The sequence below is a fragment of the Triturus cristatus genome, chromosome 4_1 (genome assembly GCF_964204655.1).
Source record: "Triturus cristatus chromosome 4_1, aTriCri1.1, whole genome shotgun sequence".
NCBI lineage: Eukaryota > Metazoa > Chordata > Amphibia > Caudata > Salamandridae > Triturus > Triturus cristatus.
In genome coordinates, this window is record NC_140585.1 from 1,108,205,862 (window position 1) to 1,108,225,206 (window position 19,345).

At 41.7% G+C, this 19,345-nt stretch overlaps 1 protein-coding gene across 2 annotated transcripts in view; it reads left to right on the forward strand.

Moving 5' to 3' along the window:
- LAMB4 (laminin subunit beta 4) overlaps positions 1-19,345 on the forward strand; it is a 572,267-nt gene that overhangs the window by 256,477 nt on the left and 296,445 nt on the right. For both annotated transcript variants that reach the window (XM_085654108.1, XM_085654109.1), the window contains exons 12-13: positions 2,234-2,343; positions 10,266-10,345. In XM_085654108.1, coding sequence (XP_085510234.1) covers positions 2,234-2,343; positions 10,266-10,345 — 190 coding nt within the window. The remainder of the gene's footprint in view (positions 1-2,233; positions 2,344-10,265; positions 10,346-19,345) is intronic.

Here is a 19,345-nt window from a genome sequence, read left to right on the forward strand (position 1 = left end):
CCAAAGTGCAGGGTAAAAAAGATCTACTGGGCGGCATTATTGAGACGTAGGCAGCCAAATGGGTGGGCACTTTGAACCAAGAATTTACTAATTTTAAATTTGCGCCATTTTATGAGAAAACCATCGATGAAATTGTCCCACCTCTGGCAAGGAAATTATTGATAGAATACCGTTTTAGAACCTTGCCAACTAAATTATTCTGCAAAAAGTGGTGTAGCAATGTGTCCGTAGACGACCAGTGTCAGGCATGTAATGCTTGGTCAGAATCAATAGTCCACCTGTTGTTTTTTTGCCCTCACTACAAAAATTTGAGGACCAAGTGGATTGTGCCATTATGCAGACTGGTCGGTCCAGGACACTATTTAGAGGCTATGAGAATATTAGCCAGAAATACGCTTGGGGTAGTGGTATTTGGTCTGGCCAGATTCAGGTATGCACTATGAATCAAACGCTCTAAATGTATTACAAAGTCTTCTAAATCATTGTATGTTAAAACTGGGGCTTTTTTAAATCAACTTTTAACTGAATATTTTTTAAATAATGTAGTATATTAAATTTTGTATATTTTGTAACCATTGTTGTATATTGTATGTTGGATGCTATTTTTATTGCTTGTACTACTTTTAAAGCACCTTGCACTTTTTAAGATCTTCGCGACCGAAAATAAAGTATTTGATAATGCAAACATATGCCCACTGTGTTCCAAAGGCAGCACATTTTGTTTTTTCTATTTGTATTCTTTGAATTCCTCTTGCATGTGTTGTTTAGCTTCTGTGTGTTTATTGTAGTTGTGTCAGAGTGTGAATGAAAGAATGAGTCAGAGGATTGATATACGGGTGCATGAGTGCAAAGATGAGTGACATAGTGCCTGTATGCCATTCCATTTTTCTCTGTTCCTGAGCCAGGATGAGCTTGCTGAGCTCTGCCTCTGTTCTTCATAATTGACGCACAGCTAGAGCCCAAAGAATCTCAAAGTGTCTGACATTTTGAAAAAGCGCTGAAGAAAATTATAAAAGAATGTAGCATGCAATGGAAAATTGTGCCAGGAGTGAGCATATGTGTCAGGGTAGAATGTGAGGGATTTTATAACTAATGCTCCATGAAGAAAAACATAAAATTCTAATGTGGGATTTGTGTAGCTAAACCCAGTGAGTACAGCGAAATATCGTTGCAGTTTTGTAGAAAAAGAAGGGGCCAATTCATAAACGGCCATCACACTAGTGGCTGTGGCCCCCAGTCATGGCAGGAGCCTGCACCCATAGCAGGGGACGCACTCGTAACTGGACCTCCACAATGAGTAAATGCAGCACAGAGGTCCCACCATAAATGTGGGGCCCGCACTACGAGTGCGGACTCCCAGTCAGCACTGCGGGGCCTCTTCCACGAGTGCAGAGGCCAGTGGCGGCTGCCTCTGAACCGGGGTGGTGGGGAAGGTGGGGATTAAAGGAAGAAAAAAAACATACCTTCTCCAACGCCGCAGCACGCTGCTCCTCATCCTCGCTCTTCTGCAGCCCTGGAAGCACCGAGGCAGGAGCCGCATCATGATTGTTCTGAGCATCCTGTTTGGACACTCAGGCAGTGCCTGGTGAGGCTGGGCATGTTCTCCATGGGGCTGTGGAACACAGCCCCATGGAGAACATGCCAAGTGCACATTACGGTTTGGCTGGCCCTAGAGGGCCGGTCAAAGGGTCATTGCGCACTTAGGAGTGGGTAAATCGCTCCAGCTCCTTCTGAGCCTTCTGAGCTCTCTGAGCCCAGCCCCGCCCGACCTTGCTGGAGTCTTAAGAAAATTAAAATGATAATATCTGCTTGTTATTATCATTTTACTTTTCTTTTGCACTTTTCAAACAAGCAGTGGGGCGACGCTCGAGCCACCACTGGCAGAGGCCCTTTGTGAATCGGGTCCTGAGTGCCACATTTATATGCTAGGAAGATATCGGGGAGGTATCGGGGAGGTATGAAATATATGTTATGTAATGTGTATAGCAATCTTGAGATGTTATTATGCATTTGGATGAGAACCTCTGCTGTGAGATTCATACAATCAGCAACACAGGAGCATTGTAGGAGCCACGTGCAATGTCACACGTGAATCTTTAAATACATATTTCTGCGAGCAATTCTAACAATGATCCTTTTACAATTTGCCCGTTGTATTTCACCATCTGCATAATGTTTACGTTTTAGTTCATCTCCAATGGAAAGATGTTTCAGACTTTTGTTTTTTCTTCAGATTGCAGCTGTAATCCCTGGGGCAGTGTTCCCCTTTCAACGTGTGATTCTGTCACTGGGGAGTGTCTGTGCCAGCGGCTTGCAACAGGACGTTATTGTGACGAATGTCTTGTAAGTATTGCACGCATCACACTTAATAAATAAGTTTACGTGGCACAAACCTATCCAGAAGAGAGATTCAAGATACAGATGTGTGAGTTGTATCCATATTGTGACTCTACACATATTTACTAGCATTCTCCTTTACAAATACAACATTCTGTAATGGCACAAGGGCACAAAGGACGATTTCGAATTGAATGACAGATACATAGTTGGGCAACTTTATTAGCAATTCACAATTCAGACTCAGTCACTATTGAGCTATTTAATTCAAGACAAATTTTGAAGAGTGCATCAAGAATATAAGGAACTACAATTATTGCCCAGGTTTCGGTGCAGAAGGTGTTGTATAATGGACATTCGAACACTGGATTCCACGGTTCTCAGAAGTTATGTCATACATGTTGTGGTTATTTTATTATGTCTTTTACTGCCAAAGTTCTCTCTTCCAGTCTTCAGATTCCCACTTCTCACCCTTCAGCTTGCGTTGTCCTTCTTAATTGACTTATCAGTGTCTCATGCTGTCTTATGCTCTGCTTTTGCTTGCCTCAGTCTAAAGAGAAAACGTGACAGTAAACAGACTTGAGATAAGAATTCAACAATCTGATAATTATATTTTGCAGCTCAAAGTATCCGTGTTTGTAGTGCTAATAAATACACATTATATCAGAAATAATGTGCCTGCAAGTGTATGATGTCAAGTTTGTATCAAGCTACAAGGAGTTCTCTGACTGTTATCACAGAATGGTGATTAGCTTGGTAGAGCTTGATATTTCATGGCTATTCTTATATTATATATAACAGCCTGATTTGGAGTTTGCCGGACTGGGTACTCCCTCACAAATGTACAAATTATCCTGCCAGCGAAACCCTCAGTCCGCACCTCATTAACAGAGTGGCGGACCTTAGGTATTCTTTGGATAGAGCCCACATTGGCTACGTCAATGGAATACTCCCCCCAATGGCACAATGGAGTGAGGGTCATAGAAGTAAGGGCATTACCTCACTCGCCCTATTTAGGGTGAACAGTGTCATGTATTTTTTTCCTGTCCTTCTCCACCAGGAAAAACCCGGTAGTGAGGGACAGGAAAAAATAAAGAAAGACCACTGCAAAAGTCTCAGGGCCCCGGGGGTCATTAATTTCCTGTTTTGCAAAAACAAACTCCTGCAGTTTGATTTTTTGATAGGCAAAAAGATTTCAACATGTAGTGAATGGCTGCCAAAACGGATGCCGGATGTTCACCAAACTTTTAATACATTGAAAGGAACAGCTGTGATGACAGTTCCCTAGAATCTAGCGAGATCAGTGGAGGCTGCCAACAATCTAAGGTTAAGGGGCAGCGCGGGGGTCGGGTGGTGTGGGTAGAAAAATAATATATATATATCTATATATATATATATATAGATAGATAGATAGATAGATAGATAGATAGATAGATAGATAGATAGATAGATAGATAGATAGATAGATAGATAGATAGATAGATAGATAGATAGATAGATATAATTTTTGTCTTTTTAAAGACATACCTGCTGCTGCCGGCCACCTCAGTGCTCCTCTCCAGCTCTCCTTCTGGCAGTCAATGGTCCACAGCACAGGCTCCCCACCCAATCCAGACGCAGCTCTCATGCTATTTTATGGCTATTGGCCAGAGCGTGCTGGTCTGAAGCTCGTTCAGGCACTGGGAGCCTGTGACTTTTCTCCAACCTGGCTGTGCAACCCATCTGGGTTGGACAAAATATAACTGTGCATGTCTGGTTGCCCACCACTTCTCCTCTCTGCCATGATCCGGCCCGGGCCCACCCAAGACTGCATAGCTCAGTCAGGCTGCCCAGGCAGCGATAAATAAAATGAGGTTAAAATAGTTTTATTATATTATATTTTTCATCTGCTGGCAGTGGGGCGACGCTCCTCTGCTATTACAGAGGAGCCGCACCTGACAAAGATGACTGCACACAAAAAACAAAAATACATTTTATTCTAGTGCAAAAATCATATCTCCAATCTGCATATGGGTAAATGCAACTAGCAACCCCTGACCAGCTTCCACCACAACCCAGGAAGATACATTTCAAACCATGCGTATTAGAAACCGTGGAGAGACATCCAGACATTAGGTCCAGGATTGGGAATTTGAGTGTTCAGATTTTAACTGGAGGTAAAGTTTAGCAACACCAGTCTCTCAGCAGTCCCCCAGTGTCAAATCGAACACATATTGGCACCTTCCAATTTCAAATAACCCATGTAGGCCACATCCAACTCGTTGTTGGGAATCGCAGGTTAGCTAGATATGGAGGCGCCTTGCTGATTGCGCAACACAATCCACCAACACAAAAACTGCGGTAACCTTCTGTCTCTCATAACCTTAAATCTTATATTTACATCATATTTAAATTACATCTATTTTTAGTATTGTCGAGGAGAACATGCTAATACATAAAGAAGGATTATTATCTGCTTTGTCCTCACCTTAAAAAGATGGCAGTCCACGGATCCTTCCCAATCCCTGTGCACACGCAGAATTTTATCTAAACACAGCGTCTGCATACCTTGTCAAATACTGCAACAGTTGTCTGCAGCATGGAGTAGGTGGTGTTGTGGTGCCAGCTGTCAAGGGGGGCAAAAGGAATCTCCTTTCTGGCTCACCAACTGTTGCAGGGTAACACAACTCCCAATACAGGAATAAACACACAGACTCTTCTTGGCAATGCAAAGTCAGCATTTTACTAACTGTAGCAACAGGGAGACAAACAATGCAGACTGCACATCAGCCCTGCTCAGGCTATCTCTGGGGGTTGTCTCCAATGACTGTTCTCGGACAGGCCTTTTTATACAAATAAATACAATACTTTATTTATTATACATAGTAAATGATAGTTGACGTGCAAGTTACAGATTTAAGTTGGGAAAAACAGGACATGGGATCTCATAATCCTAAATTCCTGAACTAAACCATTACACATTCTTCATTATACTTCGGACAGTGCTTAATGACAGAGCATTCTTTGGCCTATGGATGGGTGCATGTTTCATGGTAGATGCAATTTACTTGAAGTGTGTGCTGGCAGCATTGTGTGCCTGGGACCTTCCTGTCCTCAGAACTTAGTTTCTTCCCTGTACCCATTGTTTAATCAGGCACCTGTGTGCTCTGGATTAATTTGATTATGAACCCATCGTCTAATCAGGACTCAATCTGTTTGAAGGCATGCATGGTGTGAGCCAGAGGACTTGTGTGCTGATGTTGTAAATACGTTCAAGTCTGTTAGACATGAGTTGGCCTTTAACTGAAAACCCTTTCACATGTTCTATTCCACTACATTCTTAAGGGAACTTTTCACCTTTCTCGTGTCATTGAGGGAGTTGGCCCTAAAATGGTTTTCAACCATAAAACTTTGTGTGGTTTCTGCTTGGGTTTGATGTTCACAATATTTTCATGTTTCATATGTTTTTACAGTGTTTTAAGTTTTTATATTACCTACAACAAAACCATCCATAACTCGGCAGCCAGTAACATCCCCAATCTCCCACACAGAACTCACATCACACTACACCTCAAGGAGCTCCACTCTTCCCCAAAGAGACTTGTCAATGACAGGGATACTGTGAAGATGCCACATCCCCAACAGAGATATAGAGCACATTCTTTGGGCACGTCCCTCCCCTGTGCAGTACTGGGCTGCAGCATGGGACACAATGAGGACTGTATTAGACATATCTAGCACTCTGATGAGCCCCGTAACACTCTTGCATGACACTGCTAAATATCCGTACCTTACACATCACAAACCTTGGTGGTTCACTGCTGCACTAGCTGTGGCAAAGCTATGTATATTGGGTCAGCAGAGAACCAACCTATGCCCTAATATCCAGGCATGGACCCTAGTAATACACACCAGAGCTTGTGATTTATCATTTGAATGATCGAATTGACAAATTTGCCATGACTTGGGGTACATTCTTTGAATATGTTATTGGTTGAGGTGATCCGGATGGATACTTGTGCTGGAGTGTGGACATACTACTCTCTCCTTAACTTTCCCTGTGCTTTATGATATGGAAAGGTTAATTTCTTATGTGGGGTTAGAGGATGACGAGTCCCCCTGGGTTACAATATGTGGGGTTAGAGGATGACGAGTCCCCCTGGGTTACAATGTTGGTGAGTGGTTTCTTTATGGGTGGGTTTCCCTTTGACTCTTAGGGGTCGATTAGGATGTAGGGGGGATTGCCACTGACCGCATGGCGGTGGCGATCCACCCTACATCCTTCTCTGCCCGCCACCCATTTCCCCCCCGCCATATTAGTATGGCGGGGGGACCCCGGCAGACGGAAAGACCGTCCACCGGTTTTCCGCCAGTCGACCAGTCGACCGGGCAGAAAAGGGGCTATATATCACAGCGGTGTCTGCTAGACACCACCATCCATATTAGCATGGGCAGCGGTGCATGGCTTGCCATGGCGGAGACCCCGCCATGGAAAGCCATCCAGAGTCTGCTTTCAGGGGCCCGTTGCGGGCCCCCAGGGTATTGGGGGAGTGGGGGGTGCACATGGCGGCATTGTCATGGACATAGTGGCAGGCACCTCATGGTGGCTGTCAACTTGTGCATGACAATGCACACAGTGCATTCCCAGCATTGTGGCGGGCGGTGCTGTGAGCACCGCCCACCACAATGCTGGGAATGAAGGATGCCACCGCCACGGTGGCGGTGACATCCTAATTGCAGGTGCGGGACCGCCGAACCACTGGCAGCCGGTCCCGGCACCACTAGGGTGGCGGGCGGACTAAAGTCCGCCCGCCATCCTAATCGGCCCCTTAATGTTTTGGGAATTTGTTTCTCCATTTTCGGCTTCTCGTCACCTTTGGTGCAGATGTACAAGTTTATATTTGAAACCTTCATATACTACTGAGCTTTATAACTATGGTTTAGTACTCAGTACAGTTATACCACTTGCTTTACCTTTGGGAGGGATGGGGAAGCTTCTGCAGTAATGTCTTATTTGTGATTTATGCAGTAACAAGGATGTGTATACCTGATATAGTTCTCTAACAAATATTTTGTAGCCCTTCCTAAGACTTGTTACATATATAGCATGAAATACAAATACTAATAAAGAATTATTAAACAAAAAAAGAAAGCTGAAGGGAATTTGGCTCATTCAATGAAGATATACTCTATATATAGAATAGCCGCCTTTAGTCAGTCCAATTCTTTTTTTAAATTTTAGCTCAGCTGAAAAAGAAAGGAAGCTGACTGTTCAGACTCTGAGGCAATGGGTAAAGTTGGTGATTCCATTGGCCTGTCAAATGCAGAAGTTTCCTTGTCACCTAGGAGCACAGGGTAGATTCACAAGGGATATGGTGGCATCATGGATCGAATCTCAGGGTCCTTCTTTGCTGGAGTTATTTTATAGTGGCTACTTGGGTATCTCCGTCAAATTGTGTGAAGCATTACAGACTCTTATAAATAGATTGTAAGGATATTTTTGGTGCAAGAGTTCTCTCTAAAGTAATGTATTATTAAAAGTTTCGCGATTCTCTGCACCTCCCTTGCGCCATATTCATCTTTATTTTTCTGACCCGGCTAATTGCTTTGGTCTTTCCTCAATCGAATGTGCCTGAAATGAAAAAGTGATGAGGAAGTAATGTTTACTATTCTATCATGCTGATTCATTCTTCCTTGCTTCAATCATGACACGATACCCTTCCTCGTATGATAGGCAGCCGGTCTAGAATGAAGGGGAAAGGAAAAGTAATTAGGGTAAAGTTTGGTATGATTGGGATATACTGGGGCTGAGTGATGTGCTTAAACCTGGGGTAAGTGGGTGAATTTGCATATATTTTTTAGATTTGAGCTGTTAAGCAGAAGATCCTTCTACCAGAGATGTCGTGCCTAAATTTGTAATTAATCAAATGAGACCGAATGGTTCAGAGTACTGGAATTAGCTGCAAGTAATTTAAAAATTATAAGTTGGGTGGAGCAGTACCACACTACCCTATTGCCATCATGGTAAAACCAAATATGTGTCTGCACATCTTTTCATCCTGTTCAAAGCAGGAGGATAATGTGCGCTGAAACAGGCCCAAATTAGGGTGAAACATGTAGACATGTAGGGTTGGAACTCCATATCCTGGCATGTTTTCCTAATTCCAGGCCAAAAAGCTCATGATGCCCAAACACAGGGAGGAGGTGGGGAGAATGACAGGCCAGGGCATGTGATAATGATGATGCCCTAATTCTCTTGACTTCATAATATAGTGGTGCTTTCTTAGTTTGTTTCATCATAACATTTTATTAAGACATGTTAAAGATAGGTCCCCTATTGGTACCTGGCTTGCGTAAGTTGCAATCTAAATAAAAAGATTCCATGAACAGCTCCAGGGCTGGTGCTGCTGGGAGGCTAGGCCTTAACTGAAGAATGTGAGACACTAATACTAGCTCCTAGATACTGAGTAGCATATGGGTCATCATTACATATCTGGTTTATCACTTGAAAGATTATTAGCATTTTATAAATTTACATATGCATGGTAACAGAAAGTTGATGTTACGGTTTTCCCTGATTTTGAATACCTGAGCAAAGTGCTAGTGCGGTCTGTAGAGGCCAGTGTCTTGCAATCAGTGCTTAAATTAAGCCGGTAGTTGCCAGTGGGTGCCGCCGGCACTTATTTGTTGGGAACCGGCACTCAGTTTTGTGCATCTTATATTTAACGAGAGCAAGAGAGACATAAACAAAGCGAAAAGATGGAGGAATTAAAAGACAGAAAAGCTGTCATAAATGGTGGTAGCAGGAACATACAAGAGTGAGGTAAAGGAGCAGAGAGAGTCTGTTAATGGATTCAAGAGGTAGAATAAGTACTATACAGCCTTTGTAATTGGCACGCCAACGTTTAATTGCACCGGCCACAGTCTTCTTAGCCTATCTTTGGGCACCGGCACTCATTGATTTACATATTAAGCACTGATCTTGCTATGGCCAGAGACTACAAATGGACCTTCGGTGGTTAGTGACACTGGTAAACATTACACCACTGTGCATACTCCACCAGGCTGGAATTTAGTGGCAGGTGCTTGGCAGTACAGAAGAAGCAGGTAATTTAATGCTGTTTGGTAAAGAGTGGATAACGACCTGTCGCACTCAGTGCTTAATTTGAGCTGATGGTTTCTGGTGCTTGGCACCGTCACTTAATTGTCAGCACCTGTACTTATGACAGTCTGCCACAAGGTGGCACTGCTTTTTAAATTCAGAGAACAACTGTTGTTTATCAATTCAATATACATTGAGAATGACTAATACCTACTGCCGAAGCCATTCTTTTAACTGAAGGGGTCCTGAAAATAATAGAATTGCCACAACTGTAGGAGTGTGACTTATTAGTTATGCTGTTACTGTAATTGACCGAGGCAATGGGCTGTGCAAGGGGAAGTGGCCTTCTGGCTAGAGCCCTGGCACTTATTTGTTTTACAAATTAAGCACTGGTCGCACTGAGGGGCAGCACAAAGAATAAAAGAAAAGCACGGTGCTGGCGAAGAAAGCAGAATCTAATTTAACTTAACTGTGGTCAGAGAAATGTATATAGTACAAGAATTAGGATAATAAATAGAGGTTTTCTGATCTGTGCTCCAGGTTGGCACCACATTTGTTAATCACTGTGGTCCAATGTACAAATGTTTGAGCGAAAGTTGTTACTTTCCCCAAGCTTGGACTTGAACTCGCTCAATAATTCCATCTTAATGACAGGGTTACTTTTTAAAATCAGCTTTGGGAATTAGCCCTAAATCTACTCCTGATCCACTTAATTTCTATGATCGTCTACTTTAGCATCATTGATTTTGAGTTTTTTCAGATTTTTCAATGGTTCGCTTTCATACTCCAATGAACATTGTTTCTCACCACTAAAGCAGAAAAATAATTTTGTTTTCCTTTTCTGCAGCCAGGATACTGGGGTTTGGGCAACATGTTACAAGCCTGCACTTCCTGTGATTGTGACATTGGTGCAGCCAACAGTAACTTGTAAGTACACACTAGTTATTATATTTTATGTCTGATGAACAGTTTAGTGGTGGTGTTATTTTGATCAAAATTGTATGACATCTTTACCTACACCTAAGAGAAGCTTCTAACCCCTATGATTAGTTGAAGATCAACCATGTATTTTGCAGCCTATAGTCTGCATTCATACTACAATTATGCAAACCGTTTCTGCAGAACAACGTTTGGATTAATTTTGTATTCGTTCTTGTACTGTGCACCTACGATCTATGACTCGCTCCCCTTTCAGTTACAGCAGGTCATGTGTTTCCTCACCTAAAGGCAGGGCCACTAGAATTATGAGGCAGGGAAGCACCAAATTATGTAGCAGGGTTGACTAAATTATGCGGCAAGACAAGGCAAATTATGCGGTATAATGCAGCACATTTTTTTCTAGCATTACTTCATTCTTTTGTAATTTCTATACATGGAAATACTGTCACAAAGATTTCGTGTCATTAGAACCAGTAGACAACCATACACAGAAATAAGCAACTAAAAGATGAGCAGGTAACTTTGCGAAGGGCCTCCCACTGTGCGCGAACACATTTTGCAACGTTTTAGTAACTTTGATCTATTTGAGCTACAAACTATTTTTTTGTTAAAGTATGCAGATTATCCTGCAGATGATTTAGGTGGCAAATGTGGAAAATCCATAATTATACCAAAAAACGCAGTGGACGCAGAATCCCATAATGGCATAATTCCCGTAGCCTTGCCTAAAGGTCTTCTATTGAACAGGTATTTTATAGAGAAGCCATTAATCTGCTTTTGCCATGACCCCCAATTAGTAATTCTGCCCTTAGACGCTCCCTATACACCCACCTTGACCTAACTGTGAAACATGAATCCTTTTTAAATCTGGTTTGATGCCGTAGCTGTCAGAACTCCTATAGTTGCCAGTTCTTTAAAATATGCATAGGTGCGGGCTTTGTCACAATATGCTAATGGCTGTTTTGGTGTGTCATTCCACCTCCTATACAAGGCTCGTATTGCCATCAATGAGGAACTATTTTACATTTTAAAAGACTCATCACACATTAAAATTTCCATGTCATAGATGCATATAGAATGCAATTTATTTTTGTTTTTCACTGCTGCAGTTTTTTTTTCATTGGCTTAATATATCTTAATATTGCAAGCAATGCCCATTAGCTTCTATAACGCTTGCAATGAATTTTGTACATGTGAAAGGTTCCTGCCTTGCTAATTTATATTTCTGATGTGTGTTTTTTGATTGTGTGCCTCTCTGCAACCTGCTTATTCTCTCCAAAGTTACATGCAGACTCCGACGCCCTCCATGCCTGGTTCATGTTGTGTAGATCTGCATATAAATAATTAGCATGATAGGGATGTAGTTTTCTTTGCAGATAAACTGGCGGTACAAAAATGTATACATGTACAGCAGCACCAATAGATTTCATGTGTTTCCAATAGTATGCAAAACATTGCCATATCTGTTTGTTGCTTCTTTTTCATATAAGCTCTTCTCTAGAGAATTCTCAGTCAATAACGCCCACCGATCATTAATATGCGGCTAATGATAAATATATAAAATGACGAACACAAATAGCCACAAATACATGAAATACCTACCTGGTGCAGCTCTTCGAGCAATAATAGCGAAAATCCAATCAAAAAACTTAAGTCCGAAAGGAAAAACTCCTAAACATAGGGTTTATGTATTCACTATTGTACCTTCTTTGGGACATCTTTTACAACTCAACAGTGCTCCAGTTCTAAAAGGATCGAAATACAGACACCAGATAACAAACAAATAACATATTTCAAGTGGCTGATAGCAGCCTCTGTTGTAACAAATTGATGTGTCAGCAAAAAGCGAATGCCAACAAATGTCCACCTTCTTCTTGTTAAAAGTCAAAATGTGGGTTTTGTAATGTTAACAGGAACCTTAGGGATGATTTAGAGTTTGGCCAAACTCTTTGTTCGCTCGCCTCATTCAGAGATGGACAGATCCTAAGATTTTCTGTGGTTAGAGCTACTATTGGCTCCATCGATGGGAAGGTTCCTCCAGTGACCTGATGGAGTAGAGGCTTCCGAATGACGCACATTACACTTCCGGTTCTGCTTAGGGTGGATGGTTTAATGTCCTCTTTTTCTGCCCATCACAGCCAGGAAAAATATGGAGGGATAGAAAAAAACAATAAGGCCCCCACACCAGGGCATAATACTCCAAGGGTGTGGGGGTTGTTAGTTTTTCTGTTTTTCAAAAACAAAACGTTGTTAGGGCGTTTGTTTTCGAAAAATCTAAAAATAATGAAAGTTTGGTGGATGAGCATCAACACCGATGGCAGCTGCCCACTAAACCTGTTGCGCATTGAAGTGAACCACCATTATGATGATCCCCTTCAAGATACAAAGATGACAGCAGGGCTGCTAGTCTTTAGAATGGAAGAAGTAATGTCCTCTGCCCAGTGCTTAATTTGTAAAAAGTAAGCACTGTGCCAAAGGTTGGTCAGAAGCTCATTACCATGCTACAAATATTGGGGCTGCCAAATATCAAGGCAGTGAAATTTTTATTCCACCTCATGCTTCTTCCATCTACCCCAAAAGCCCCTGCTTCTTTATCCAACTCTAACAGATTCTTTTTCATTCCCGCTTTCTGTAATTGCCCCAGTTTTTCTATTTCTCGGTTCCTCTCTCTTTCCCTTTTTTTGTTCTTCTCTCTCTTGCTTCAGGTAAAAGTCTGAAGAGAAAAAATAAGTTGCAGTTGAAGGAGGGATGGAGAGCGATTCAGGTCCAGCACACACTATTACAATAGTATAGCAAAGTGTGCTGTTCCATGTTAAGGTCAGAGTACCCTAACTCAATGCCAAAGACAGACAAGGTCAGAAGGAGTGTTCCCTTTTAAGAGCAAAATCCCTCACCCACCCAAGGGTGGCAGCTTGATAATTGGGCTTAGTTCCTTATTGGGCTGGCGCTGCAATGCTCAACGAGCCCCCAAGGGAGCTCTTTGCTAGAGATCTTTTTAATTCTGCCCTGCACAAACCTCAAATAATTGAGTATCTGTATATATGTGGATAAGGACGATTTTAGATTGAGATGGGTAGATTGGTATATTGATAAATTAAAATTGACGAGCGGTCCCCATTCCTGAAGATTTATTCAAGGGGCCTATGTTAAAGCTTAAAATCATAAGGAGACATCTAGGAAAAAAATGTCCCCAATAATATTCCAATAATAGGTCAACATGTTTCTTGCCTGTCGTCATCCAGTAGGATCAATGGCAATTCATCAGGGCCATTGTTAAACCTAACTTACGAGGAACGGGTGTGTCAATAGAACATAGTGTGCCTTTACTCTAAAATACTTCAGTGTGTACTGTGTAGAAACCTAAAAATTCAGACTTACATCATAGCTTCAGAAGCTGCATTTCCAAAAAACACAAAAAGGGATCTGCACATAATAGTTATTGAGATGAGACATTTGTTTTTAAACTCACATAAATAGTTCAAGCATCATTTCATGCAGTGGTGTATCATTGTGATGCAATCTATCATTACTTTCCTAAACCTCCAATTGGTCAGAGCCTATTCATGATGTTGAATATTGTGTCAACACTGATATGCCAACCAAGTGAGGATTCCAAAATTGTGTGCATTTGCCAGAATAAAGCCCAGTATCATACAAATTATGTTATTTATTTTATCATCATTAGGGTTTGTGGCGACACAACTGACTCTCAAGCGGTAGTGTATATCCACCAAGTATGATATAGTTGCTTTTTAGCAAAGAAAATTGCTGTTCATTCTTAAATCATAGCCCCAATATCACAAGCAACATAAAGCTCTCATAATCCATATAAGAATCAGGTCCTTTAGGACTCATGGGATCAATGGCTATTCAAAGGTACTTTGTTGGGGAAGAGGAGAACGAGCTAGTTGTCGCATGATCACAATTATATCTCTTCCTCAATAGCAATACCAAAGGTACTCACATGCTTCTTATGTGGTCACTGCTGTGATCCTTCCCATCTCTACGGTCCTGGGGATAAGCAGGAGATCAGCCATACCAGATATAAGCCGAGTTAAAGAGTGGAGTAGGCCATCACATGATCGTGTGGCATTGCGATCAAGTGATTGATGTCACTACGTATGTAGTTGTTTAGGCCTAGAGTGTATGGTATTACGGCAGTCTAGCGGTGATAAAGCCCTCAACACACTGTCATTTTGCAAGAGGGATTTCTCTGTTCATGGACCCAGGTCGGGGCTGTTATGCCCAGATGCCCTGGTAGAGATTTTAGCAGAGTTAAGGAGCTGAGAGGCCCCTTGTGTAATCGTGTGAGTCCTGTAGTCACATGATTGACTTCAGTCCGTATGTGTATAGTGCTGCAACGGCCTTGCAGTAACAAAGTCCTCTACTCACTGCCATGCTGGAAGAAGGAATTCTTTATTCTTGTACCCGGTTCAAGGCAATAATGACCAAGTAAACATTATTGCTACATAAGGATTATCATTGATTTCCTGTTCATAATGAGAAAGATAGTGATGACTACCCTGTCTATATTTCAAGGAGTAATATTTTTTAATGTATCTTGATATGGTCAGCCGGCCCAAATTCCATCTCCTCAAAAATGCATATACATTTCACTTGGAATATAATGTAACATATTCTATTGGTATCCACAGATGGATACACCATTGGTTCTCTGGTCTAACATTATTACTTCAAGAATGAATACCAAGAGTCAGTATTCTTAATAAGTGTTAAAAATAAAGGATATCCCATTCATCTAATGGTATTAATTAGTTGGTCATAAGTCATACTGTACTTAGGTATATTGGAAAGGTATCCCCTTTGTCATCCAAGGACAGCTATTGCTTAACATCCTTTGGGGCATCACTTATTACTCCAGTCCAAACCATGGTATCAATACTGCCATCAGTTATATATGTTGATAAAACTGTGGCGATTTAAAAATTATTGTTTATTCCTTGCAAGTTCTGTCCTGGAGATAGCATCTTTAAGGCCTTGTACATGGGTGCGTAATCGGACAACCTATCTTTGTTCCTTCTCCAGCAGGATCGACTGTCGGTTCTCTACATTAGTTAGTGTTTCCAGATTAATCCAGTGTATGTCAGCCGGGGTGTGCTTTTTCTCCAAATAATGATTAATCATTTTAGTGGTAATCCTCCTACACCTGATGTTACATAGAAGTAACATCAGGTGTTCATTTATGCGTATTTTCACAACTCTGATTGTCATCCCAACATATTGTAACTGACGGGGCAGGTGATTAAGTAAACGCAATTCCTAGAGTTACAAATCATATGTTTATTTCAGATGCCATTTTGTTTTTTCACCATTTCAATCTCCTTCACTGGCTTCATGATTTGGCAGGCATTACATTGCCCACACAGAAAATGACTGATGACTTGGCGTGCTTTCCTAGGTCCAGAATGGACCGGCATGTCTTCAAATTTTTGGGATCACCTTTTCCAGAACAGTGGTCACTCTAAGTCCAATTCCCCACTGTTTATGATGTTCCATCATCTGCTGATGATCTTCTTGGGTTCAGCGGCGTAGCTAGGCCTTAGGACGCCCGTGGCTGCCACCATGCATTTGCCGCCCGTGGCGGCCTGATTGAAGAGCGGGGGGTGCTGGCGATTCATGTGTCCACGACTGCCGCAGGTAAGGGGAGGTGCTGGCAATTCTTGCGGCCACAACGGCCACAGGTAAGAGCGGGGAAGGAGGGGCCGGCTGTCGCCCTCAAAGCTCGTGCCACCTGAGGGGGTCCAGCCAGACCGCCCCCCCCACCCAGCTACGCCACTGCTTGGGTTTGTTTGAACAGGAAGTAAGATGTAGTGACACAGGTGAATTTAGTGGATTCTTTTGTGTCCTTGGGCTTGAATAATGCCTCTCCATTCTTATTTTTCCCTCTTTTCCATGCAGTGCAAATAATGTGTGGTGGATAATTCCTCTGTTGTAATTTTTCTTCAAATGTGGCTGCTTGGTTTTCATAATTCCTTAATTCACTTCAATTCCCCTGTAAGAACTGGCCATATGGGGGGCACAAAATAAATCAAAACAAAACCGAGATTTTAACATTAAATACTGACTGCGATCCCCACCCCCCCAATCTCAAATCTCAGGCTTTGAAAGCGGAACCAATACGTTATCTGGGAATATTTGTCTCTAATCACTATGAGCAGCTATTAAACTTCAATTATCAAGCGATGCGGAATAAAATCAAAGTATTACTCGATAACTGGTCATTTTTACCCTTAACCTTAATAGGTCGTGTAGCTCTAATAAAAATGTCTATACTTCCCCTACTAGTATTCCTTTTTATAAATGTACCTTTGAAAGTCAATACCAATTATTTTAAAGAGCTAGAATCAATGTTTAGGGAGTTTGTTTGGAGTGAAAAGACGTCCAGGGTCAAGCTACCAATACTACAGCTAGAAATTAATCAGGGTGGTTTAGCATTGCCGAAAATTCGAACTTATTATGAGGAAGCGATTTTAGATCTTACAGCTCGTTTGCTGGAATCAAATGGATTATTAGACAATTTTCTCCTTGACAAAATGGTTCAGGAATCTGGCTTGCACATGCCGATATTTCTAAAAACAACTAAACTGCCGAAAAAGACCAGATTAAGACGGTACAGGACTATGCCTTTAGATTGCAATCCTTTTTTAAACAAGCCCGCTCTTCCGGATTCCACTATTTAAAGTTAGTGGAATGTAAAAAACTGGGTCTTCAAATCCCCTCTAGTCATCTTAAAAGTTGGAAGGACCGTGGTCTAGAAGAGCTGGGGCACTTTTTTATGAATAATAAAAAAAATTCCTGGCAAGAGGTCTAAAATAGACACGGTGAACGTAATAAGCTTGGCTTTTTTGAGTATCTACAGATTGTAAATGTCATAAATAGATATGCCTATCATTGAGTGGCACCCCAACAAAGCAGGTAAGCACTTTATATGGAGCCAAATTAAGTGGGGTCGTAGGTAACTGGTATTCTCAGCTTAGAAAACGTAACGAATCCCCTTTGGTCAAGAAATTCTTAGTAAGAGTAACACGTCAAACTAATTGTATTCTCTCAAACCAGGAGTGGCAGTCTGTAGCCCAGCTAGGGAGTAAGGCATTAGAAGCTGCCAATTTTAAAAGAATGGCCTTCCTGTCCCGGTGGTTGGCATACTATACTCCTAAAACTCTCAGCAAAAGATATCCAGAGGTGGAGAATAGATGTTTCCGATGCCAGGCAGAAGGTGAAAGGGATTGGCTGCACACATTCTTCACGTGTACAAAATTAGAGTCATTCTGGATTAAGATTTTCTCAGCTATAAACCAGGCAATTCAGAAGAGGCTTGACCCAGAGGCAGAGGTAGCCCTCTTTGGCATTTCTAGAGTAAGGGAAGATCTGACGAAAACAGAGGAGACCTTTATTGCGATCTGTTCCCTTGTTACTTGTTCTTTAATCCTCCAGAAGTGGAGATCTGAAGACATACCCTCTTACTCAAAATGGTTAATCAAAATGAAACGAACTATGATGTTTGAAGAAGCATATACCAGGAGGGCAGGCGCTACAAGAAAATTCACTGCTGTTTGGAAGTACTTTGTGGACTTTGAAATTAGGGTGGGAATAGGAATTTTATAGATTTTGTACTCCAGCACTTTGGAGTTTATAGCATATTGCACTTTTGGCGCACTGGATATGCACATTAAAAAAGGCACAATAGCACTTTAATATTTTTGCACTTTTGTAGGTAAACTTCTGCATATTTCTGAATGGTTGAGATTAGGGGTGGGCGGAATTTGCATAGTCGCGCTACGCAAAGCTCCGCGAAACGTTAAAAAATCTCCGCGAGCACGCAGAAATTCCACAAACACGCGGAATTACTTATTTGCGATGCTTTTTTCCTGTTCGCGAACGCTGTTTGCGTGCTCAATGGGTAATATCTCGCGCACACGCATTTTGAGAACGCGAACAAGCAAAAAATTCCCCGAAGACGCGGAACGCAGAATTTTGTGCAATTTCGCGTTCTCCGCGGAACGCAAAATTACCCAAATTCCGCAAGCAGAACGGAATTTACCACCCAGGCCTAGTTGAGATACTGTTTCAAGCAGCGCCCTAAGATCAAGGATGTAGTCGAACTATAGCTGCACCATTCTTCTTTCTATCCTTGTTTTTATGCTGATTTTATGCAAATGTATGGATCCTCAAACAATTTTAGTGTGATTATCTATGGGTACTGTAGCACTCTAGCACTTTAGTATTTCAATAAGTAAGATTTGCTCACTTATATAAAAAATGTAAGCTGCAGCCAGATTGCTGCTGCAATATGCTCTTTGTCTATGTTCGGGCATTTAATCCATGTTGGTTCCATATGAATAATGAATGAGGTTTTATGATCGAAATGCAGTAATCAAACTTCCTGTTGATTACTGTTTATAATATGTTTATTCTGCTCTGCTCAATAAAAAATAAAAATAAATAAAAAAAGAACTGGCTATATGGTAAGTTATTCCGCAGTGCCCTGGGATGGTGGCTTTCAGAAAGCAGCAGACTTTAACGATCAGTAGGTTTGTTGAAATGCTGTTATCAATTGAGATTGTCAAGTCTAATGAAGAATTACGTGCCAGATCCCCGTGAAGATTTTTGCAAACGCAATTCCGGTGCTATGCTTATAGGCAAGTTTATGATTGCAAAAACCCAGATCTGAATGTACTAAAAGGGCATTGCAAGTTCCAAATTACTTTATGGTGTGTATAGAAAACATTGTGCCAACACTGTGAACCTCTGTGTGTCACAAAACAAAGAGAGAGGTAAGTGGTGCCCTTGGATTGTTGCAGCTTGCAAGGATATGCATCAGTGGTTTGCGACTGCTCCTGTGAAGGTTACTGACCGCTGAGGGAGTCAGTAGTAATTCAGAAAGTGGAAGCTGCCTATGAAGAACAGCTTCTGCGGTTTAAGTTGCAGCTGTGACGTCAGAGGGAGGGGACAGTTACTGCCCAGACC